This window comes from Dufourea novaeangliae, unplaced genomic scaffold (genome assembly GCF_001272555.1).
Source record: "Dufourea novaeangliae isolate 0120121106 unplaced genomic scaffold, ASM127255v1 scaffold115, whole genome shotgun sequence".
Lineage (NCBI taxonomy): Eukaryota > Metazoa > Arthropoda > Insecta > Hymenoptera > Halictidae > Dufourea > Dufourea novaeangliae.
Genome location: NW_015373998.1, coordinates 178,545 through 204,925, shown reverse-complemented (window position 1 = coordinate 204,925; position 26,381 = coordinate 178,545). Strand labels below are relative to the sequence as shown.

The following is a 26,381-nucleotide window of genomic DNA, read 5'->3' as shown; positions in this document are numbered from 1 at the left end:
TATTTGTCATCAATAACGTAAGCGGTACAAAATAGTGATTACACTTGTTAAATGTTATACGTTTTTTTCCATGACATTTTTGAGACACTGTACGGAATTTTCTATCAAAAAGTTTATCACCATTACTGTTTTAACAAATTTTTTTAAGACGTCATTTTTAATTTACGATCACGTGAAAACTTGACATTCATCAGAAATTTACTCAATTACCCTCTAAGACGAATTAAATAACAATTTTTAAATACATAATTCTTTTTGGAATATTATTTCTTTCTTACCAATTTTTTTGTATAATTGCATATATTCTTCGTTAAATTCTAACTAAAATTAATAATAATTTGTCGCTAATAACACATAGTATGCAATATTAATATAATCATTGAAGACACTCGTTGCTTCTCATTTTATCACCCTTTCTTCTTTACCTCAGATTAATTATGTTTGTTCTATTTCTAGAGCCCTTTTTCTAAGTCCTAATCAGAAGTAGTTATTATTTTTTAATCATACAGATTATGTATTTTATTTCTGGAACCTCTTGTCTAACGTCTAGACAGATTCAATCATTACATTTTGTTCGTACCATACAAGGATGTTTGAAACGGTTCTGTCGAACTTTGGTGTGATAAATTACACATCGACATAAACAATAAATGTTTCACAGCTATAGATCCAGAAATATTATCACCTTTTTTATTCATGGATCCACTTTAAGACTACGGTGAACAAGTGTGTCAATTCGTTTGGTGTATCGGCTCGGGACAACAGCTGAAAGATCGAATAGAAAATTGTTGTCGAGGGAGACGAGAAACGTCACAGATTTTTCCAACGCATACGTCAATCCCCAAGGAGACGTGCTCAACTGCGTATTGAATTGAACGGCTGACATTTCGAACATTTCCTGCCGGTGAAGGTAACGCTCCACTGGACGAAATCTTCTATCATTTGGGAACAAATGATTTTCGTACGTTTACTAAACACTTTTTTCTTATTTTAGCGAGTGATACGCGACACTAAAGTTCGACAGAACCCTTTTTTGAATACCTTGCACGAGGTGTTTCGTAACTGTGATACTCACTTCAGCTTTGACCGAGGAAAACGTTGAAAAAAAGGTCGCATAAACACGCACCCCATTCGACCTAGTTCTCGATTTATGAAACTTAAAATCTTTTGTATCGTAGGAATTTTGAATTACTGACCGAGCTGGTGTAAGCGATTTTAGTAAACTGTTTCCTTTGCATTGCTAGATTTATTCATTTTTCTCTATTTTTAAGAAGTTTTTTGAAGCTTCAGAAACTCCACCACAACACAACAGCTTTGTCTTTAAGCTAAAGGTGGTTTTTTTGTGTGTATTTTATGATGTGTATAAATAATTGTAATTCGAAAACAAGTGTGGTATATATTTATATGAACGTTGTTTATTGTTTTTCTGTTTACTGCTGAAGTGGGTTCCACATGTTTCGTAGACACCCTATACAAGGTTGTTCACGAGAAACAGAACGCCTGAATGTCTCTGTTGGGATTGAAGATAGCAGAATATGTCCAAGAAAATACTTGCATTGTTCAATGTTATTATTCTTTGTTTAATGTTATTATCAAAGTTGTTTGAAGGTCATCGATATTTCTTTAAATGGTGTCATATAGTTTTAAGTGCATAGTGTTGTAACTGATGTCAAAAAAAATTCATTGACCTAGTAGGTATACTATGACTTTGAGATAACTTTGAATTCAGAAATCTTGCTTCGATCAACATAAACATTAATATGGAAAATTATTTTATTTAGATTAAATTAAAGGTTCAAAGTGGTGACATTCTGAACCTTCTTAGCCTTTAGATAACCTTGAAAATAACATCAAACAAAAAGTTTGTTTATACAAATAGCGTTGCCTCTTGAGCAATACACCTTTTGTCCTATACATATTCTCCTACCTTCTATCCGAACCAAGATATTTAGGTGCTTTTTTTCTCGTGGCTAATCCTGTTTATCTAAATCAGTGCTGTTCAGTTTAGATCAGGAATGAAAGCTTAACCTGTTAACTGAGAAAGACAGGTTAACTCGTCATTTGTGCTTGATTATACCTTCCAATAATAGTTTACTTTCCTATTTATTTTTCTACACAATCTCTAACTTAAGCAAATAGAAATACATTAGTCCTAGTTACATATTGTATACGTTTGTTGCAGAGTAATATGCATCCAATCGTTTTTATACGTTCCTAAACGTGCTTATGTGAGTATGTAGATCTGGAAAACTACTCAGTTAACAGGTTAAGAAACTGTTCCCTTTCTAGCACTCTCTGGTTTCATATACGTTTTACAACATTCTTCTCCAGTTGAAATATATTGCACGCAAAATTCATCTGATATCGTATAACCGAAAAACGTCATTTTGGAATCAGTATTTTCACAGCATTATTCTTTATGCTCCATTTCTAAAACATTATGTCTTACATTTGAGCAGATATCATTACGGCTTATTATATATTTCACCGATCTAAATGTTTAGATAGTCATTAAAGGCGACTAATTGCGTATGGTATTCGAATTTCCTCTGTTTCACAACTATTACATTATATTTATAATCTAGTGGCTCGTTTTCTAAGTTCTAACAGTGATCAAATTCATTTCCCTTATTCATCTAGATTAATGCTTATTGAAAAACATGCTCATGCAACCTCGTATTCTCTCTCATTATCATATATTCATGCATCGTGGCATGCCTCGCGTCACACTTCGAACGCCGGGTACACGCTAAAAAAAAAAGGAATACAACGCGACGATTAAACACGCGACTTAATCGCCGATCTGGCTATTTACTTACGACGGCATAACATGTCTCAATATTGTGCACTCAATTCTCGTCCGATGCAGCTTGCATGATATCTCATCCCACGAACGAAACAAGTCTCAATTGTGTGGTGTGCATTGGTGTGAGGGAACCGTTTTTTTTTTGTGGGATTTTGTGGTAAATCGACGCCGATCGTAGGGGGGAAATTACACGTTTCTCCAAATATAATAGATTCGATGAATTTCATGGTCTGCTTGTACGACTGATGATATTGAAAATCGCAATTGAGTATTTGGGTCGATTGATACTCGAAGTATCAAGTTATTGCACAGGAAATTATCGATTCTTTAGATCGTGTTAAATTCTAAAGGATTTTTAGTTTTTCAATAGATTCTTTATATGTACAGAAAAATCACAGTTTTGAAGAGGAAATTCGTGAGTTTGAATTTGATTGTTCAAAGATGTTTTTTACGGCTACCTTATTGGTGAAGAGTTCTTTGTTAAACTTTATTTCTTATCAGAAGCACAGATAAATTTTGATAAAATTACATTATCGTTTCAGTTGGGTCATTTTCATCTGTGTTTGAAACAGAGGAGTATATGTGTTTATTTATTATGAAAAAAACAGTATTTTTTGGTAATTTTATTTCTATTATTTTTTCGATCTTACTTTTTCAATAAAATCGACCGTTTCATGTGCAACAACTTCATACAAATCCTAAAATCGGAGTCGAAAAACAATTGAAATAGAAGTTATATCATTTTAGAATGTAAACATTGAAAGATTTTATTATATTCCATTGTGATAACAAGGTACTTCCAACTGTAATTGTCGACACACAAGTTGTAACACTTATTGGAATTGTGTTTATGTCACAAATTTCTTTTTTCATATCACGAAATCGAAAAATATTAATTATCGGTCAGAATTTGTTGCTCAATGTATTTTTTATGTTCGAGCATGGCGATGCGTCATTCTCTTCCGCTTCTGCTGCATTTAAGCGTCGAAGCTTAAATCTAATAAGCCAACAAGCCATGTACCGGGTTTTAAATATTTCTCTTGATTACCAAAATGCTAGAGAAATCTGTGAAATTGATCAGTCGGGGCATAACAATTTCCTTCGTATTCGAAGGTAACCAACAACTTTTAAGAAAGTGAAACTGCCCTGAAGGGAGGTGAAATTACTTTATTAATTAATATTTTTCTTGTACAGGGTGTCTCAGGTCGGACAGTATAACCGAGCAGGAGCTAATTTTATAAGAAAAAATGTCGAAAAGACAGAATAATTCTTTTTCATTTCGAGAAAATTAGATTTAACTATTTATCTAAAATGCCTGTATTCGTGCTGGCAATAAGTAGAAACGGTCTAATGATCAGACACGATATCCTGTTCTACTGCTTGTGTATCCAACAAAGTTTCAAGTTTGATTATATCGAAAGCGGAGCATCATCTGGAAAAATTATATTCTTCCTTTTCGACTTATCATCTCTTATAGAATCACTTCTTGCCACCTATACTACCTGACGCGAGACATCCCATGTATTATTCCTCTTATTCCAGGAGAAAATTATTACTTTAGTGTGTGCTATGTGATTCAATTTATATGTATAAGTATATACATATAATGTATATCGATATAATAATTTATATTAGCCCTTAACTACAGGCAACTTGTCTTAGAGATGAATAAATCGACAACAATTAGTTTGTAACACGTTTAATATCCAACTGAATGGTATTTTACCGTTTCGGAAATAGTATGTCACTTCCTGTCAATTGAAGGTATTCAGACGCCTAGATCTTCAAAATTTCTTAATTTGAATGAAAACTTCTAATCCATCTTTGAGACTAAGTGGCCTATAGTTGAAGGTTGAAATCGTAGTCACAGAAAAATACATCATCCCTCGTTCCAATCAAAAGACTGTGCCTCTTTTAAAACAAAACATTTAATAATTAGTAAAAGTAAACAAGTAGAGTCTTAATAAATTGACTTCAATCAATACAAAACGTCAGTTTGCTAGTAGATTAACACAACTAGTTGCAAGTACAGTAAATTTTTCAGAAAATCAGTTTGAAATTTTTCTAATAGACAATTAGTTACTACTCAACAATTTAGCAATGAAAAATGTTTTTTTTTTACAATTAATCTAATAGTCTTTGGGTTTGAGAGACTGTAATAAAATATTATTGATACGTACTACTTACACTTACAAAAAGGGTTATAAAAGTCCTATTTTGAATTGTGACATGGTTCTTGTTAATTTTGCAAGGACTTAATTATATTGGCTAATTAAGTGACGCTTTCAGATAAAAAATAGCTCACAAAACATAAGAATATTTGAAATGTATCACTCTTCCAGCAAACTGACGAAATCGAATTCTCCGAATTTTCTATCTTTCATTCGAATAAGATACTTATCCGAACCGTTCCCATTTATTCACATATCAAGCCCCCAGCTTCATGCACATTGCACAAAATGTAAAACAAGAGTCTGACGGTTAACAGATTCATTTCCTACAAGGAACCAGAGGGAATCTCTTCTCCAGGAGAATGAAAATTCGCGAATAATTCGACGTTCTTTAATTCACCCGGTGGCGATTAAAACCGACACAGGGAGTGTTTTAAACATTTTTTTCCCTTGGGTATAACGTCTCATTGTTCGCCGTGAATGTCGACAATGCGATGAGAACGGACGATCCAATGGAGAGTTCGCCGTAGAAAAGCAGAAATCGCTGTCGTGAAACTTGTACTTCTAACTGCCGCGCCGGAATGTCGTCGCGGAACGCGTTTATTGCCGGGTATTCATCGGCCCATGAATGGCAAGATTAAGCTTTCGCGAGTACGGTTATTTAAGTAACTCGTCCCACCGCGCCTCCGACCCCGGTTCAACCACGAGAGAAGAATATTCAAAGAGGCTTCCAAAAACGGTGTGCGTAGTGGATTATCCGAGACGCGAGAAATACCGTGCAAGGCGGATTCACACGGGAACTTTGACGTGGAAGAAGCTCGAGTACGCTTCGTCGGGAATTTTTTCTTCTTTACGTTTTGAAACGAAACGTTTCTGTTAAAGATTTAAAGGACTGCCTCTGTTGTGTCTAGTTTTTGTGGTATTTAGCGAGACGCTGGGTTTGAATTAGCACGATAGAATTTATACGCCCGCTTGTAAGTATTGGTACACTTATCGAATATGATGGTGGATACATTAGTAAATGAATATTATTGTACGTAAAAACGAGTAAAGTAAGTTATTAAAATAAGCAAATGGTTAAATATTAATTCTTTCAATTCCTTGTTTGATATTTTATTTTCGCGCTGTTGGGTAGAAATGTTCATTCATTGGTGAAATTTGTACTTTTTCTTTTTTAATTTAATTAGTTACATTTTTCCAATTTTCTAACATTGAAGTATACACGTTATGAGAAGTATAGGTATTAAAAAATGTAATTTTGCACGTGTTAGATAGTTATTAATATTATTGTTATTTAAAATTCGACTTTAATGGTTACAGAATTCCTTAAGTGTTGATTCATTGGTGCGTTTATCTTGGAGTAAAACTGGGTAATACCTCTTGGTTGATAAAACTCCTCATTATTGTTATAGGTTGATACAATTACTCGTGCGGAACAGTTCATTGGATAAAACAGAATTTTTTATAATAAAAATGTATCGTATAATTGTTATTATAAAAAGTTTTTATCTTCCTCGTGTATGTATACGTAAATTTGTCCATTTACACCGATAGGAATCTTATCATTGGTGCAATCAGTTATGCTTATTAAAGTTTCAATCTAGGTTCCTGGTTGCTAACAAGCTGGTGCGTACAACAGAACTGGACTGTACGTAACAGGTTCTAATTAATAACTTTTAATTTATACGAGGGAATTTCGATACGAATTTCGTTTCTAACCGTGAAATATTTTTCCTCGAACATCGATCGAAACGGCTTCGTCAAATATAACGAATGATAGTTCTGTATCATTTATCAACGTAAAAATGATGGGTCGTATTGCAGAAATAAAATAAAAACAATATATTATACAATGTTTAAATATAAAGGAATATCTAATTAATTCTGATATTTTATTTAATTATAATTATGCCATGGAAAGGATCGAAACACAAAATAATACAATTACAACCTTAAGTACGTCGAAATTCGAGTTTTTTTTACATAAAATATTCTTGCATATGTTTCCTCAAACTTTTTTCTGGTAATGGTTCCTGGATTATGAAAGTGAAAAAAGTGAAGAAGGAAGTACTGAATGCATGCATATGAAATATGCTAGATGGGAAATAAATGGCCGTTTAATTGTTAAATACGTAGCACTTCTTCTACTCCTTATATACAGTGACGATAATTAAAATTGTTGTATAGTGTATTTGATATAGTAGAATGGTGATCGGCTATTTATTTCTGACGAACCCTATCCTTTTAGTCTTATGCGTCATTTCTAGCAATAAAATTTAAGGAACCCGAAAATTCAGAAAATTATGAAATTTTCTGAGCAAGTGTCTTATTCCTTTTCCAGAATTTTCTTTTTTGGGAATATCTCGAGAACAGTGAGTCTTTTTCGCATATTCACAAAGCTACATAAAAATAATTATCGAAAAATTCTTGATTTTCAATTTACCCCCACCATCAACCCTTAAAATTATGTTTCCGTAGTTTGTAAATACGCGCAGAAATACTTTCGATTAACCTTTTTTCATATATACAGCAGCGGACAAACAAAGTTACCACTTTCTCGATTCGTTCTATTATTAATTATTAACATCAACTTAAAATTTTAGAATGTTTTTAATATACATTCTGATAGAGATGTAAAAACTGTATAAAACCTGGTATATTAAGGTTTGAAATTGATGCTAAAAAATAATGAAATCAGAGAAGTCAGAAAAATGGTAAATTTTTCGTCCACTACTGTATAAACAATATATGTTATATTTTTTGTGTGTAAATAAATAAAACCTCTATTATCCGGTTTCCATAGCTTCTCTTGCGAGTAAATACTGTTCCTTCGTCGCAGGATCCACAAGAATAGAGCTTTCTAGAAACGACCTGAAAATGGTCAGAAACGTTACGTATTTTATCCACCTCTGTCCCGTTGCGCGCGCGGGTTCAACAGCTTTTTAGCGGTCGCCCCCGGGCGACATCAGATGGCCGAGTCAGAGTGATTTGTCATTCGTCGTATTCGTAAAGGGCAAAGATACTCGGCGTGTTTACGCCCCGTATATATGCGCATACATTTCGCGCAAGACTTTAACCGGGGATCTCTCTCGTGATCATGAGAATGAAAATGAAAATGATAATTTGTCGTATACGAATCAGCAAGTCAAATTTCGTTCGCGAGTCAGACCCGGTCGGCAGTGCTCGTTCGGGTCGCGAAAGAATGGTGATTTTCGACGAAGGGAGAACACGCGATAACCCGGAATTATGCATGCATTTACGAAACATATTTTATCATTGTCTTTCAACGCTTCTCGCCCTCCTTTCGGGAACAATTTCATCTTCGCTCGGAGTCCGACCTGCCCGAACACTTCAAAGGATGATACGAATAAATATGAATGAGCTTGGTGTTACCTGTATTATAAGCATGAACTTGGCCCGGTAAGATTATCAATGAAGGAACGTGGTAATCGTTAGAACAAGGCGTCTTTATAGATGTCGAAGGTACAAAGGTATTTCTAGTAGAAGGAAATGTTGAATAATTATGTTCGTTCTTATTTCATTTGGAATTATACTTGGAGGGCTCAGAAGCCAATCAGTGTAAGTCACAAAGTAAGTTAAGAGAGATAATGGGTTAGAAAATAGACTGTAGAAAGTAATATATGATATTGAGAAATAAAAAATGAGTCATGAATATAGGATACATATATATGACAGTGGTAGCGTATAAAGTAAACAATGAAAGTGTATTCACACGGCATAAGTCATTTTTAATGAAAGAGTGATTTACATTGATTGACTTCTGAAGCCACCACTTGTACTGGGTGGGGTAGGACGGGTGGCATAACCGGAGAGGAGGTCATTGTGTATGCAGAAATGAATCGAAAATGTAGAATAAACTTTTTTTAAATGACTCTTCATTTTCGAGATAATGGAATTAGAAAATTCATTTAACATGTAAATACATTATCGCTTATAAGCATCTGTACAATTGGACACCTAACAGTTTTATGTACACAGTGTGTTAACGGTATTGCAATGTTATTACTTTTTAGTGAATTAAAATTGTCATTTTTGCTTCTATTTGTTGAATTAAAGAACCATATTGTATTGTATTCTGTTGTAATTTTGTTGCAATTCTGTCGTAATTCTTTCGTAATTCTGTCGTAATTCTGTTATAATTTGGTTACAAATCTACTCAAATTCTACTCCAATTCCATTCAAGTACAATTTCATAAATTCTAAATATTATGGTTCTACAATCATAATTCCATAATTTTCTTTTCTCATTCGATGTATGTCCCAATACCTTTGAACGGAAGTGTACGTATAACTGTGATCTCACTTGTCCCATTAACAGAAATTCATTAATAGGGCGCGTAAAACAAGGAGTTTAATAATTCTGTTTTACGACCCTCCGTGCAAGACCCTTCTACGGTGCGAGGGTCAGGGGGGTGTAAATGATTATAACTCGCAGCGGAGAATTGTTCGGGCCCAAGTGGCGAGGAGGAGGTCGAATCGCGCTGCCTCCATTGGCCGAAAGAATCGTTTATTCTCCCGCGTTATAAACTTTCCGGTCTCAGGGCTTAATTAAAATCTACAGGCCAAGTTTCGACGGAATCTCCTTCGAAAGAAATATTCTGCCCGCTGACTCTTTCGTGTAGCAAGAAATCCGTTCAACAAGTGGAATCGTAAAACCGTCAAATATATTTTCCCCGAGTTCCAGTTATGAAGTCGTCTTTACTGTTTTATACGTTATAATCAGTAATTCTGTAAAAAAAAAAAAGAAATTGAGAAGACATTGTCGGCCTTTATCAATGTTTGTTCCCCTTTTAATGCGTTCCATGGCCATTAGGCCATCGGTAGACCCCGACGAACTTTACATTCTGTTCATTGAATATTTTCACGTTAAAAATTGTAATAACGATCATTTCTATTTATTCAGTATACAGTTACAAAAGTATTCATCCACTGCATGTTTAGTGCAACATATACACTATATATTTAATAAACGTTGAAGTTACAAAAATAATTGTGTGTATTGCATGGACAAAGTACTTTGGAGTAGCTTAGATTTCTGTTTGATTGAAATTTCTCTTTGATTCCATTGTTTGTAAAAATAAACAATAAAGGTCTATATTTACATATATATTCGGAGTTTACTAATTACTATGGAGAAAGTGATATTGCATTCAGATAGAGGAATTTATTAATTGTAGACGTCTAGAGAATGTAAAGTATAAAATTTACAGAGTACAGAACAGAGTACAAAATATGAACTATATATTATTATTAGTTGCTCGTCAATACCGACAATTGTTCGACAGGAATAATACTATTGAAAAAACCTATGGCTGATACGGCGGAACGCAAAAACCCGGGGCAGAATTCGATTTTTAACAAGCCAACCGTATACGTAGATACATCTGTGGTAGGGACAACGTCCTGATTTCTCTGGAGTATTGCCTTTTTTTCTCAGTGAACACCGCTGGCACGCGATAGATGATAAATTGCCAATATTGTCGATTTTCATCGCGGTTCTCGCGAAAGTTAACTGTAATTAAATAAATGCAGTCGAAGAATCAGACGATCAACTCTTCATATGTGACATATTTTCATGCTATGAAGTAATTAATTAAATTCAGAATTAAATTTTTAACGTTGACGTTTGGAGTTTCGAGCAACCACCGTCGCTATTAAATTTAAAGAACTTATTGTTAACTTCTCGTTATTCGTAGTTCTTATATAACTTTATACTAATAAAGATTTTTCTAAGCCTCATTTTCCTTGTACCTACCCATGGAACTAGTTTTCATTACGTTGCGCTAAAACGTCCCGTAAAAGTATAACCCCTACTTCTTTAATGTTAAATGATTCTTCTAAAATATTGTTTTTGTTTAACTATTCTATACTTTCTAAATAGCTACTGTATTTTCTGCTGTACTTTGTTTACATTTACTGCACAAACTTTTCATTGGGTTTGATAATGAAACTAACCTTTACAAATAGGGCTGAATGCAATTAAATAGATTTTATAGTGTGAAGATAGAAGTTAATAGTTTTAAGAGAAGAAGATATCTAAAAAGAGTAGGGTATGTTATACAGGGTACTCGACAACGTTATGCTTAATTATAGACAAATGTAGTATTCACGAAAATAAACAAAAAATTTTATATAAACGTTACTACAAAAATCATTTTATTCTCAGTTAACTGTTGTATTCTCAGTTGTTCGCCATCACTTTAGATCTTTGTTTCATTTCTTAATGATTATCATATGAGTAGTTAGTGTAAGTTAAATGACCCTAGAAATTCCTAATACCGTAATATTATTAATTCTACTAATTGTTGGATTATTTCATTCATTTTAATGAATACTACATGCCCTGATATTTCGGCACAACGTTTCCTCGAACACCCTGTACATAACAGGAAGTTCGTCTCACATATTTCTTATCGATTAAATATGGGACTACTATAAAAGCAACCTAACAGTAAGCACATGCCACTTTGGTACTTAAACCCAGCAGCAATTAGTAGGCCTGTTCGTACTCGCTGGTCGCGATCACTAAAAACATGTGATTCTATGCTAACTAATTCATGAGTATGACAAATACGTATGTATATGACTATGTATGTACAGGGTGCTTCGTAAGTACACGTTAGAATTTCAAGCATACATTACGCCTAGTGCGAAGTAGGAAGAAGAATAGGAAGTAGAAAAATAAAATTTCTTTTGTTCCCCTCTACTTTTGTTTTAATAGAATTAATTGATTCATATATGGATATAATTTTTAATCATATGTTTCAATTGTACTGATTAGAAAGGAGATTTACGTAGAAGTTGACTGAAGTTAATGAAAGTTGTAGTAGATTTGTAATTGTATATCCTCACTTTTTGGGACAATTATTTTCCTTTATATATTCTAAATAAAGGATTATTATATAATCTAATTATATTTTCTTGTCCGAAAACATATTAACACAATATGACTAAATACAAGTTTCCTCAATTTTCAAACACTCAAATTCTTTGATATTCTCATCGAATTGTCAAATTAAAGTATTTCTTACAGAACCCAAAGAACCGATGAGAATTATTGCGAGAATCGTAACAGAACTGCACTTCTACTTCCGTATTGCGGTAACATGATTAAATTCACGCTTTCTGAATTTTTGAAAATTTCATTATTTTATAATCTTACTGACAAGAGAAGGCATGGAAGAGTCCCCCTCCGATTTTGATGAAACTTCGTATGTCTGTTAAGCAGTCAAAAATAAGAGATACGTATTTTTTTTTATCAGCCGAGACGCGACTTTAAGGGGTGGAACCACCCCTCGAGGTTTTGACCCGAAAGTACTTTCTCGAAAACCAGAGGAGATACATGAAAACTAATGGACGAGGTTTGCGGTTCTTTGATGTAAAATAATATGGTGCTATCAAACTGTCTAAAATATAAATTGTTTATAATAAAAAAAATTTCGGTTCAAAACTTCGAGGGCTGGTTTCACCCCTTAAAGTCGTGCCTCAGCCGATAAAAAAAGTACACATCCCTTATTTCTGACTGCTTAACAGACATACGAAGTTTCTTCAAAATCGGAGGGGGACACTTCCGTGCCTTCCCTTGTGAGACGAAATGTTTTCCACAGACTCCGAAGGATTAAAGAAAAAATTTACAACAATGCGAATCAATACCCCGAACGCTAAAGATTATTCATAGTCTTTAATAATTACCCTAAAAAAAAAGAAAAAGCAAAAGAATCCCGCAGAAACTACACTTCTACTTCCATACTTGTCAGATACCGGAAGCACTCTGTACCGAGCGCGACCGCTCGAACAGGAGAGGAGTGAACCTAACGCTCTACTACGCCTAGAACAGACTCCAGCAGAGAGTAGTCATCCTACAACAAGAGGGTAGATAGGAGGGGAGGGGGGCTGGAAACAATATGCAAGACGTTCTCGCAAGCTATCGTCGACTATTTCGCAAGCTGTTCTTTCTGTCTTTCTTCTTCGCGTTACGCTCTTTTATTCTTCTCTTTCTTTTGTTTTTGCGGTTCGGGGAGGGGTGAAAAAGGTGGAAAAGAGGAACCGCGAAGGAACTGTGCCGAAGTTTAAGTTCGCGGCTGTTATATACAGGTGTACATGTACACGTTCGTGTACACCGGCGGTTCTATCGGGGCTGATCGGTGAAAATGGATGTCGTACAGAGAAAGAGAGAGATAGATATAGATACATAGATAGAAAGAGAGAGAGAGAGACATGGTTTGATGATAGTGGCGGGCTGCTGGCGGTGGTTTTCTTTTTTTTTTTTTTTCGTTCATAGCTCTGGCAATGGTGCAGTTAAATGCAGTGCTGTGAAGGTGCAGGCACACGCGCATATAAGTAGTGCAGTAGTAGTAGTAGTAGGTAGTAGTAGTGATGATAGTAGTAGTAGTAGTAGATAAGGTAGTCCATTACAGGCGGACACAGGTTAATGGTAAAATAGTTACCCGGGCCTTGGCGCCGCCAGAGTGATCTCCGCTCGCGGAGGAGGAAGGACTCACCCGGTATCCACCGAGGTTGTTCACCACGCAGGTGAAGGTAGCGTCTCGACCCTGCGGGATCGTTACGTTCTCCAACGGGTAAACGAAGTCTGGCTCGAGCCCCGTCACTGGAACAGTCAACCAAGTAATTTTATATTAAAGTCTGCTCGACGGCCGAAATAAACGCCTGGATGCTGGAGCCTTCAAGTGGGTATGTACAGCATGGTAAATGGGAATTAGTTTATTATTGGACAACGTAAAGTGCTGGCATAATTCGTTATACTGTAGGGTTATTGGATGGAACGCTTACATTGACGTTATTTTCTTGGTTGCCATCTGATGGATTAGCACAGAGGCGGCCAACTCGAACCAGAATAAACCGATCGGTTGGGAAGACGGAAGCCGCAGGAAGGGGAACTGCGATTGTGTGAGCCGCGGTCCGGATAGGGCAATTCGTGAGTGCGGAAGCCTCAGCTTCTTTACGGATACCAAACACGCATACTACTGTAGTCGTTCCAACCTGCAATATCGGTGTTCCGGTCTCGACGGTGGGAACGCTACGGCTCATTCTGGCTCGAGTTGGCTGTCCATGGGTTAGCATATCATTGTTTGGATATAATATTAGGTTAATACCCTTGGGTATTGTTCGAGTCAACTTGATCCAAACTCAGATTGTAATATTTATTTTAGAGATTTTATGAGGGACACTTTTAAATTATTTTGATACCTGTAGTTTATATACAGGGTGTCCTAAAATTTATGACAATGACCTGATGCAAACACAAATCCAGAAGTCCTTTACCGCTTTGTAATCTGACGCTCCATTTCCGAGATAATTGCAGTTAAACGAACTCACGTGTACGCGCAGCGTAGTCAAGAAGCGCACGACCCACAATCAATTTGTTTTATGCGATATATGAAATGATCACTTTACTACGAGAAGCTACTCTTAATTAATATTCCTTGTGACATGGAAGAATTTAATAATATGATGTTAGAAATCTATAGTGATTAATATAATATAAAATTCATACTCCTTAATAATTAAATCAAATTACAGTTACATTAAGTAAATTCGATTTATCAATGTGGCTGTCAGACGCTAGATCACATAAAAAGGTAAATTTAGAAGTTTCCAGCAAGAAAATAATAATATCGAGGAATTATATGTTAAATTGTTCAAAGGCGTTCCATTATTCATAACTGAATGCTACTTGAATCATGTCCCCCATTTACACATATCTTGTCATCCAACGCGGCTTTCATTCCTTAGACGCCGCTCACGTATTAAAGAAGTTCGGTCTGGAACGAGATAACTCGCGTTTATCACATCGAACGGCACTTCGCTTTATGAGATCGCGTTTGTCAGACGGAACTTCACGGTTTATGCACGCGAGGAAAAATAGAATTGAATGGTGAGCCGTGGTGCTCCAACGATTTCACCGGAATTAAACAAAGTTTGATACGGTAACAAGAAAGGCTGTGTGGTTTGCGTTGAATGAATGCATGCTTGTGTACTGCGGAAGCAGACGGACAGGAATATTCTGTACGTTATATCATCGTTTTGGGGTGCAAACTAGAAAAAGGTTCGAAATATCACAAGCCGTAAAGGTTACAGTGAGTTGAATACACTTGATTGGATAACTCTCAATTGAGAATACCTGCTTCTTTTTCATTACGAGGTCACTTGTGTTCATAATTTTCGGCTTCTATGAACTGAAAAGTATCCCCACTTATTTGCAGACTGTTCGAAGATTTCAAATACGGTACCCAATAGCGCCAATACCCTCATCCTTCCCACCAATGAACCATTTTGACGCTAAACTGGAAACCCTTGAAAATCTAATAGTGCCATCTTTTTATTATTCGATTATTTGATTTCACAGTTTTCGGAAAAAATAGTCGATTATTAACTTTTACCCGTAATAATATCAGTTTATGATTATTAGTTTTTTACTACAATTCTAGAATACGCGACGTCGTATTAGAGAATCCAGGAGAGTGGAAATTAAACGGATCTAAGGGATTAAAAAATAAATTGGTGGGACAAAACGTCCCCTGAAAAAAAAAGAACTAGAGATAACATTGCTCCAAGTAGCAGAGAAGTGTGATAACCGCGTACATAACTAATGTTCAGGGTCATGGATTAAAGTGGCCACTGCGATAATCGTTGCTATTCGCTTTTCCTTTTTTCGGCGAGTTACAATTCAGATTTCTGTCAAATCTCGATGACCTCTGAAAAATAATACGATTAAGCGATTAAGTTTATGAAAATTCCTATTTTTACAGTTCATTTCACAAAAAGTGTGTATTTTCTATTACAGACTTTATTAAGTTAAAAGTAACATGAATAACCAAACTATCGTATCTCAAAGTCAAATATGTCACGTATGATAACAATAATAAAAATTATAATAAGAATCTTCTATACCACACGAATCTTAGTATATCAAAACGTAAAACAAAAATTGGAGAAAAAAGCAACACACAGAAATATAAATATTATACAGCACTTTAAAAATTCACAAATAGTATAAAAACCGAGCTTTAACCTAATATCGAAGACTACTCCAAAAAGGCTTCATTGAGGATTATTAAATATAAATCGACCAGTCTGTGTGATAAAATTAACGAGGATTGCGGATTGATATAGCTCGCGGTAATAGAAACCGTAATTAATGGCCATATAAATTGCCGATATATGCGAATGTACCCGCCGATCGGGAACCACGTTTTTCGTGTCAGTAATTTCGAAAGGCAGCTTCTAAATAAACGAATGGAAAATAAATTATTCGTTGTGTATTCTACAAGTAAATTACAAACTCTGTTAAAGTATACTTATTTAATGCAAAGTCTTGTATATTTGTTCGTGTCGATTCATCCTTTAAACCAGTAACCATCACTGCTGTTATCGCCCTATACATTACTCTCTTATTAATAATACAACTTATTATGGAACACCCTGTACACAAACTCTTTTTACTCGTCGCTGTAAAATAACAAACATCTAATTATATGTACACACACCTGAAAGCAGCGACCATCACTGTATATACCACTCATACAATCACCTTCTTACTAGTTGTAGGATTTATTATGAAACATCCTGTACACGAACTCCTTTATTCATCGTTTCAAGGTAACGAACGTTTCCCACAGACCAAAGTCTATCGTTTGTCAAATTGAAATGCACTGGAAGTCCCGCGAATAAGTCACACCAATTACAGGAACGTTACAGGAATTCCCATTGTCATTCGCCGGGACAAAAACGTTCGCTGGGAAAAGTGGAGCGTTGAGACGTCCCGTAAATCGTATTACAATGAAAAATTAGGAGGAGGTCCAGAGTATTCCTAATGCGCCCGGGACGACAGTTATGCAATCGGGCATATATCACGAACAACCCGTGGCGAAATAAAGGTGCGCCCGATAAAATGGCCGCCCCCTAGCCTCTCTCAACTGGAAAGAAACTGATTCGCCAGGGGCGAGGACGGAGGGGGGACGGTTTTTTGTCATTTTTACATGAAAAACGTAAGCGTGGCGAATTCAAATTTGCCGGGCGACGACTGGTTCGCCGCGATACGATGGAACAAGAAACAGTGGAACGATGGAGGTCTCGACGGTTAAGCGAAATTTTTTGCCGGATGGATTTTCTACTTGAAGAACGTTTAACTCTTTTTAGTTCGACACTTGCGTCGGGACGACATATTCCCCTGTTCGTGAACTGTCCATCCTTATCGGTGACGCAATTTTGCTGAACGTATGATACAATTAATATAGATCTTTTTGCACTGATACGGGGATAAATTTGATTACTATATTAACCTGTTTACTAGGGGAAGACGACATAATTCGTTATAAGAATTTGCCGTTTTTCTTTTCATTTATGTATAGAATCTCTCATTCTATCGTGTTATATTATTTATATTCGTAGAAGTAATTTGCTTACTCTATATTACTTTATTAATCGGTTTACTGGGGAAGACGAGTTAACTCGTCATTTCTGCTTGATTGTACCCTTCCCATAATTTTCCATTTTTCTTTTCATTTGTGTACAGAATTTGTTATTCTATCGTGTTACATTATTTACATTGGTGCAAGGAATTCGATTACTTTACATTACTCTACTAACCTGTTAACTAAGGAACCTAAATGGAAATATTAGCTACCACTGATGTCATATAGAGATTTTCGAATTGCATATTTTCAATTCTTGCGACGAAAATGTCTGTATCAAATTTTAAAGAATTTCTCGGATGAGTTCTGGTGGCGTTCTATACACTTCAGCTACTATTTCGGTGGCAGAATGCCCACAGGTAGTCCTTTGAACACGCGTGACTGGACTCGTGCATTACATATCGCACTTTTTCGCCAAAATTTAATTTCGGGAAACATTAATCGCATTAAAAGAATTCTGTCGATGAAATTTTTTTCTTACGTCGGTACCTCCCCACATTCTACAATGAATTCCAATCAACTTCATATTCAGAGGAACAGAAAAATGTCCATGCTTCCGCGAACGCGTCAGTTTTTTAATTGAACTTCACTTGATATTTTGCGCGTTGAAGCCAAATCTATCTTTTCAATTAACGGAAACTGTGATTGGAAGATGAAACTTGGAAATTTAAAAATTTCTTTTTGCTCCTTGGAAAATCGTCTTGTATTCGCGTATTAAGTCGATATGATTTGATATTTCATTAACGTGATTCTTCAAGTGATACGGAAAGGTGACACACAGTGGTTAGTTCTATTTTTCTGTTTAAAAAAAAATAAAGTCAGTCGAGGTACGAGGGAGAAATAACCGGGAAACGTTTTCTGAAATATCAAATGTCATTTATGGGGCTGCGGGTCAGCAGTTCATGACAGTTCGTATGAAAGAACGCGACCATTAAAAACTCTTTCAACTACAAAAATCATTTCCAATATTTTCCGGCAAATAAAATTCCGATATGCACGTGAAATAAGAAAGTGTGTTTCTATAAATAAAATAACAGTAAACTCTCTTTTCTTCAGTGTTTAACATACGATTCCAAATATAAATGTTAACAAAATTCAATAATATAGATAACATCCGATGTTTCATCCACAAAGTGTGAAAAGAGAATATAGTGTATATTATTTTATTTTGATTTAAACCAATAAATTACTAATAGAAGAAGTTTTTTCTAGTTTTTAAAATTTGTCTTATTCTACGTATTCAGAGTCAATTAAAGTCGACTGGAAAAACTATTCCTTCAAAATTGTTATAACCAGCTTGACTTCGGATTGCGACTCGACACGTTCATTGTGTCGACCGAAATCTTAACATAACTTACATCAAGTTATAACTGCCCTAAACAATTATTACAGAGGAACAAAAAATAACACTTTGGTTAAAAATGAGTGGACTTAAGTATTATCATCGGAAATTAAGTATAATCATCTTAAAGCTCTGCTTGAATCAGATTATACTAACTAGAATAATTTTCAATCGAACAGCTAGTAGTAGAATAATCTCAGCTGTTCACGTTTCGTGGTCCACCCTATAATTTCGAATTACAGTAAATCCTCGACGAATATACGCAAGCTCCTCGGCACTGAACATTAAGTATTTCATAAACTAATGGCCATATGCGACTGGAACAAATATCATTCGTTTCAGAATTCCAAGCTCTATCACTGTGTTAAACTTCATTGAAAAGTCAGCGTTACACCTGGGTGCCTCTCATTGTCAGTGCTGAGAAGCTTTCGAACACTTACCAACGATTTACTGTATTCGAATAAAATAAAGCACAGAAAGCCAATGACCTGTACCAGCAAGGTATGAAAAAACCTTTCGTTCCCTATGCACTCCATATAGGCCACTCCTTCTTGACTAAAGTTTTTAATGAAAATTTCGATGAATCCGTTGGAACTTTTTGATTGGCCCCGAAGATCCCGGTGAGGTATGCACCCGGGATATCGCGTTCAACGGTTACGGAAACTACAAAATTCGCGGTGGAGGCTCGCGAGGTAGTCGAAAGTTCCGCAGAACTCGGAGGCATTTTCGCTCCAGATGTTCGAGCGGTTTAGCTCGTGGCCCAGGTAAAAATTTATTTCGCTCGGTGCTCTGTCGTGTTCCTACCCCTCCCTTACCCTACCTGGCCACCGAACGAAAAACGACCGCGCGCCGTTTCTTCTGCCCGCAATGAAGTGTAAATATTTATATTTCACGTGCCACGTTTACGGTCTCGCGATAATTTATTTCGCCCGCTACCCGCCCGTTTCGGTATGTTCCGCGTGGTTCACGCGGGAAACACTCGCGGCCCGAATTATTCGGCGAAACCTTAGGCATCCGATAGAAATATTCATGTCCCGGAGGATGGGCACGGTAAGCAGCTCTGTTTCCTTGAAACGTGATGCATCTGGAGTGGTTACAACGAGGTCGAAGTGTTTTTTTGTCGTTATTGACTGTTGTAGTCGTGGAATCGATGGACCTAACTATTTAAAAGGGTTTCTTTTAATGGGTCGGTCCAGCCTGATGGCTTGGAAAGTTCGGCACATTTGTGAATTTTTCTGGGAATATAATAAAGTAATCTGGAAGTCAGTTGCAAAGTCTGTAATATATACACGTTGTAACAAAAATGTTCGAGGACCCGGAAATGGGACTCGTGAAGTGATTTGGAACAAGTTTTTCCTTAGCAAAAATATAATCCGAGGCTTTGTTAACGAGATATTAACGGAAAAACCCCCGACCAATCGGAGCACGAGTCTGCTGGCCGAGTTCCGATTGATCGGGGTTTGTCGTTGATATCTCGTTAACAAAACCTCGAGTAACATTTTTGCTAAGGAAAAAGTTATTTCAAATCATTCGAGAAAACGTTTTTATGGGGACACCCTGTATAGAAGTCTGTGCTTATAATATTCATCGATGAGTTATTGAAAATGGTAACCCTATCCAGTATCTTTGAGAATTTTACGTTACCTCAAAAACATACATCAACGCTCCTTCTCGATTGTCAGTGTACCGTGACCATTGAACAGATCAGAAAACCATCTCGAAGGATAACTACAAACGGCAGAGGGGAATCAGCAGGTAAAATTTGATCGGTCATGGACACTTTAAGAGAACGAGACTAGTGTTTACATAGTAGAAGCAACGGTGTGTGATATCGGATCCTGGGTTCGTGCATCAGTGCGCGGTACCAATGATATCGCGAGTCGTGGCGCGTTGTGTGTCTCGTCGTGTGGCGTGTCGCGCCAGGTGGAAAACGTGTGTAACATTGCCGACTGAATTTTACGAGGATATTTACATGGGCGCAATATTTTATGGGGCACTTAATGCCGGGTCACGTTCTGTCCCTCGGTCGCGAGGCGGCCACCTATGAATCAAAGTACGCTTTAAAGATTTCTTTTCTCATCCCGCTGCGAGACGGATAAGGGAACACGCTCGGGCTCGTACCTCGCGTGGAATATCTTACACGGTATCTCGCCCGTGGCTTCCTTATCTCTCCGGCTCTCTTACACCCCTCTCCCTCGATCGTCGTAACCCTTATCCGAAACCCTCTATCCGGGCTCTTGTTCACGTCGTTTCTCTTTTCAACGAGGCAACCCCTCGCTTGTCTTTATTCATAATGCATGTACTCTCGAACCGGAACCGATTCCATTCGAAAGCGGAGCCCACTTGAAATTGGAAACGCGAAGGAACGCCGGGGCTCTGGTTGCGTCGCGAGACGCGCCGCTGCGACGTTCGGGACGAACAAGCGCGCTCCCTGGGAATCGAGTGACACGGGAGGATGCTGAGGGTTTCGTGTTTTGTAACTAGACCGCGATTGTTTATGCAAATACAGATTTCTGTAGGTGATTCGAGCGATAAGAATATAGTAGATCTTCGGTCAGTGTTCGAACGCGCGTTGACACTGACAAGGAGAGGTTCTCAGGTGTAACGCTGACTTTTTAATTAGGTTTAGCATAGTGATAGAGCTTGGAATTCTGAAGTCAATGACATATGTTTCAGCGGAATATAGTTATTAGTTTATGAAATATTTAATGTTCAACGATGAACATTATTAGATGTTGTTGCTGGTTTTGTATACCAATAACGTTCTCAGGTTAACAATGCAAAACAATTTAATAGGTACTAGCTAAAAGGCGGATTCTTTGAGGCAGTGCTGTCCAACTTGGCTGTTTAGAGCCAACTGCCATCCCCCACCACCGTCCGTCGTTACTGTCGACAAACAGAAATAAGAGTTTGTGTTTCTTTGTTTTTACGAAGACACACGGCGCGACAGAAAGATTTGAAGGGGTCATTCTACTTTGACGGCCGAAAAAGGTAAGCCATTTAAAAGTAAGCTATTTATGGAATAACTCATAGATAATATAAAAAAAATTGCAAAAATAATTTTATTATATTAAATCCTAATGCCCAGAATATGTTAGGCCGTCATTAAAACTGAGGACTGTTTTTTCCGACGAAAGGACGAATTAACCTTGTAACAGGACAATTCAACTTTGTATTAAAAAATGACACACAATTTAAAATATACTGCATATTAGTTTCTTAACAAATACAATTGTCATGTTTTCCTAAAAACATCTTCTTTCTCTTCATTCACAATTTCATTCCAAATTTCTGTCTGGTAGTGTATCCAGTGGTCGAATACATCACCGAGTACCTATACACAATATTCCAGTAAAGTTCTCACGGAACGCAGTCGGCCGATTCCCGTGCATTAACCCAGTTCAAATCAAGCACAGAAAGACCAACGTTAGGAACCACCCCCAGACCCTCGAATCATGCGGCGAAAAAGAAAAAAAAACCCCAAATCCCCGAACGCAGGGGTGTAAATATCCGCGGCGGACGTACGCGTGCGACAAACCCGCGCTGTAATTCCGACCGGAGAAAACCTCGGAGGCGAATGGAATTACTCCTGCAATCAATTTAGACAACTCGCCGTGGAGCCGGCACGTAATTGTTAACGCGATTATCCGGAAAGACTGTCGTGGGAGGGGTCGAAGGGAGGGGGTTGGAAGACGAACGAACGAACAAGAGGGAGGATCGTGAAGGTTCATTCCAAGACTTGGAATGAAGGGGTGGTAGGTGGAGAGGAGGGGAATGGTTGGAAAAGTCTGTGTTCGTTGACGGTGTCCTAAAGAAAGCTCGCTCGTTGCGAGACGACAGACTCTGGGCTTCGTTCCTTCGATTCTCCTTCGAAGAGCGGAAACGGCGGACGACGCTGCGTCTCCGCTCACGCGAGTCCATTCGGGGGTAGGAGGGATGTCGGGCTGCGCGAAGAAGACAAAGTAACTGGGGGTGGCGGGTGGCTGCTCAGCGACGCGACGCTCCGCTCTCAAGAATGCCACGCCGTCGTTTATTGCCGCGTACCTTCTTCTCCGGTCCGGTTTCTTGCGATCGAGTTACAAACCGTGATGCACTGTGTACCGCCGAGCAATTAAGGGTCGTAGACAGACGTGGTTCGTCCGTGTCCCGTTTGCACCTGGGCGTGATCGGGGGAAAAATGTTAATGTACCTGGCCTGAGGCGTTCACCCTTTCGATGCTATGGGTGACATTAGTGTCCACCTTGAAACGACCTCCATGTAGTATGGGCGACTACAGTTGCTCGCTACGAAGTTACAGTACAGTGTACAATCCCGTTTATACTATACCGGTCGAAAGCATGGGGCCAGAGTTGATAATTCATGGAACAGGACCTCATTAGTAAACTTTCATCAGATCCAATGAGTTTTCTAGTTTATTCTGAGCCCAATATGATATTTAAGAAAAGAATGTAATTCTTAGATTTCCTCTTCGTTGTATGAATTGCTGTAGAAAATATAATCTTGCATAAAAATCTGCAGTCTACTCGTTAATCTGTTACGATGTAAATTCAGATTAACTATGTTATATATATATATCATTTATAATTAATTTTAGCACATCACTTTTATTAACATTAGAACTACCAAACCCGTCAAAATGACGGATTACGGGTTTTTTATTTTAGAATTACTGAAAATATGATATACATTGGCTTCTAATTTACTATACATTTTATGTTATACTATATTACGTTAAATTGTACTGCGTATAATGAGTAGATTGCTATATTATACAATTTAATTTAGTATATATTCGCTGCTGGTAGTTCTAGTGTAAAATTCTGTAAAATAATATTTTTCACTTTCTTTAGTAGTCAGACTTGGCCCCATACTTTTGGCTAGCTGCGTGTTCCTCGACTTTTCAGCGGAACTTAGTGGTGGGTCCGCGGAAAAACTGTTTCAAACATGTTTGAATATAATCATCTGACGAGGAGTTTAAACACTTTCCTTAACAAGGTTGACCATAGTCACCCAACGTCGAGTCCTTGCTGTGTACTAAAGATAACTACACTCACCCACCGTTTGTGCGCTTCTTGTATTCTAAAGGTGACTATAGTCACACTTTTGCGTTAATTAGAAATTTCCTTAAATTCAATTACTTCACGTAATCGCATGCATTAATTAAGCAAATGTTATACTGCTTGTGGTAAAATGTAGTCTCGCGACTTAGCTGTGTCATACAGTGGCAGGATGCTATGGCTTGAAGTTTGTTACATTTATTCACACTGTTGGAAAAGTTTACAGCCTCTCGAGTTGCGAATGTCGGTCAAGCAACTCGAGATGGTGGGATACCGAAATCTTCACAGTCAATTATTTATCGATACCATCCTTGCATCACAGTTTCAAAGACTTTGGAGTTTGAAACGTAATCAGTAGACTGCGGATTTTTATGCAAATTCAGATTTTCGCAGATTAGTTTGCAAAACTGAAATTATGTGATACATTTGTTTCCTTTACTAAATGTTATGAATACGAAAATTTTTACTGTATTATTTTTTGCGCACTCATGTTTACGATAAGTGGAATAAAATACGCAAGTATATTCATCAGTCTGTTTAGAGTTTCAAATGTCATCAAACTGTTTGGGGTTTGAAATGTCATCAAACTGTTTGGGATTTGAAATGTCATCAAACTGTTTGGGGTTTGAAATGTCATCAAACTGTTTGGGGTTTGAAATGTCATCAAACTGTTTGGGGTTTGAAATGTCTTCAAACTGTTTGGGGTTTGAAATGTCATCAAAGTGTTTGGGGTTTGAAATGCCATCAAACTGTTTGGGGTTTGAAATGTCATCAAACTGTTTGGAGTCTTGAACGCCATCAGACTGTTTCAAATTGACCATCAGTTTGAACGTCTTGCCATCATCAAACTCAGCTTCCATTGTTTGAACTCATCGTCAGATGTTCGAACACGTTTGAACGATCTGATTAGCCACCGCTAACGGAACCACCAGTTTCTTCCGGTCCCGTTATCCGGCGCATTATTAATTCCGTGGAATCTGAACGGGCGCAATCTGTTATTGTTTCCTTGATTAATGAAACCTTTTTCCCGTGGTTCCGGGGGCGAGCCACTCGAGCCCCACACACGTGGATTCGGATGCAGCGGTCCGTGCTCGCCGGAGGTCTGTCCCCCTGATTTTGATAAATTCGAGGGCAACGTCACCCGGCCGCGACACAATGGATTGCTATTTCGCGGAACAGCTTTGTTCGTCGCCGCGGTTACTTGCGTCCACGGTCCTAGACACTTTGTCCGTTCCGTTGGCCGGATATTGTGCGAGATAGATTATGTCTGGTTTAAGTGCACGTATGTGCATACATACAAACACACGTGATTATTCATTTAGCGTCTGAGGAAATTCGACATTTGTGTTTTTCTTAATCAAAAACTTGATTATTGCGACTCAACGCATACTATCTAGGGTCGTAAGCACCATCGCGTCTTGGGCTCTTCAATGACTATATTGCAATCACCTATAAACTAAAATTCTTCGACAGTTTCATATCACGTGGACTATCTCCACTTCCTTTAACCACTTAATGCTAGGGTTCTTTTGAAGAAATCACCGGTATCGGTTTTACAAAATGTCTTTCGGATTCTGAATTGACGGAAATAGAGGATTCACTCTATGAATTTTGGCGGCGATTGAAACTGTGTGTTGTCGAAACTGGTCTAAACTCCACTGAACAAGTTGAAACTTCACATTATTATAATGTCATAACAATTTACAGATATCGATACACAACATGGATAAAGAATTTAGAATTCTTCAGTGATTTCAATTCACTGATATGCAACCACCTTCCTACAACTGTTCCCGACAGAGGAATTCGGAAATTAACAATTCCTGAGGCAATCGTACCGTTTCTCTAATCGCCGATGAATTTCATGCAGCGTCCAACCGTGGGCAGCGGCAATACCCGTACCGAAACAAACAAGCAAGCGAACAAACAAGCGCGGAACCGCTCGCCAGCTCGTGAGTTACGGTGTTGTTAACAAGTTCGGTATTGTGCGTCTGTAAATCCAGCGTTGATAGGGGATAGTCAATTAAATCTCGACAGGAGGAGGGGGAGGGCACACCGATCGTTCATTAAATTCAAGGTGAAACTGCCTGAATCGTTCCGTAAGATTCGCAACGCTCATAATCCGGAATTATATATTTACTGCGGTAATTGCAGCCTTAAGCGGGAATTATTGCAGCAACACGGTGCCCCAACAGGCGCAGGTGGTTTACTTGTGTACAGGGGCAATATGAATATTAACGCGCTCGCCGCACACAGGGTTGTTTACATGTGTACGTCCCTGAAACGTTGCTAGGTGTGTCGAGTGAATTCTTACGTGCAGTTCCTCACAGAAGTGACCAACCACTCCATATATATGATGTGTTTTACACGTGATCGACGTTAGAGTTGGAATTTACAGTTGTAATTTATATTAATCTAAGCCTTGATAAATATACCACAGATTAGGATTTATTCAAGTGAAAAATGATGTATATTAACAAGAATATTATTGTTTATGGATGTAGCTGGTGATGGGTAATGAAGCTGTTCAAACTTTTCATGAGATGTTCA

At 37.4% G+C, this 26,381-nt stretch overlaps 1 protein-coding gene across 1 annotated transcript in view; it reads right to left on the bottom strand.

Annotated features, from left to right (window-relative positions):
• Positions 1-26,381, bottom strand: part of LOC107188070 (lachesin-like) — a 133,475-nt gene that overhangs the window by 46,613 nt on the left and 60,481 nt on the right. Inside the window, exon 2 of the mRNA XM_015576314.1 lies at positions 13,446-13,606. Within this exon, the coding sequence (XP_015431800.1) occupies positions 13,446-13,606 (161 nt within the window). The remainder of the gene's footprint in view (positions 1-13,445; positions 13,607-26,381) is intronic.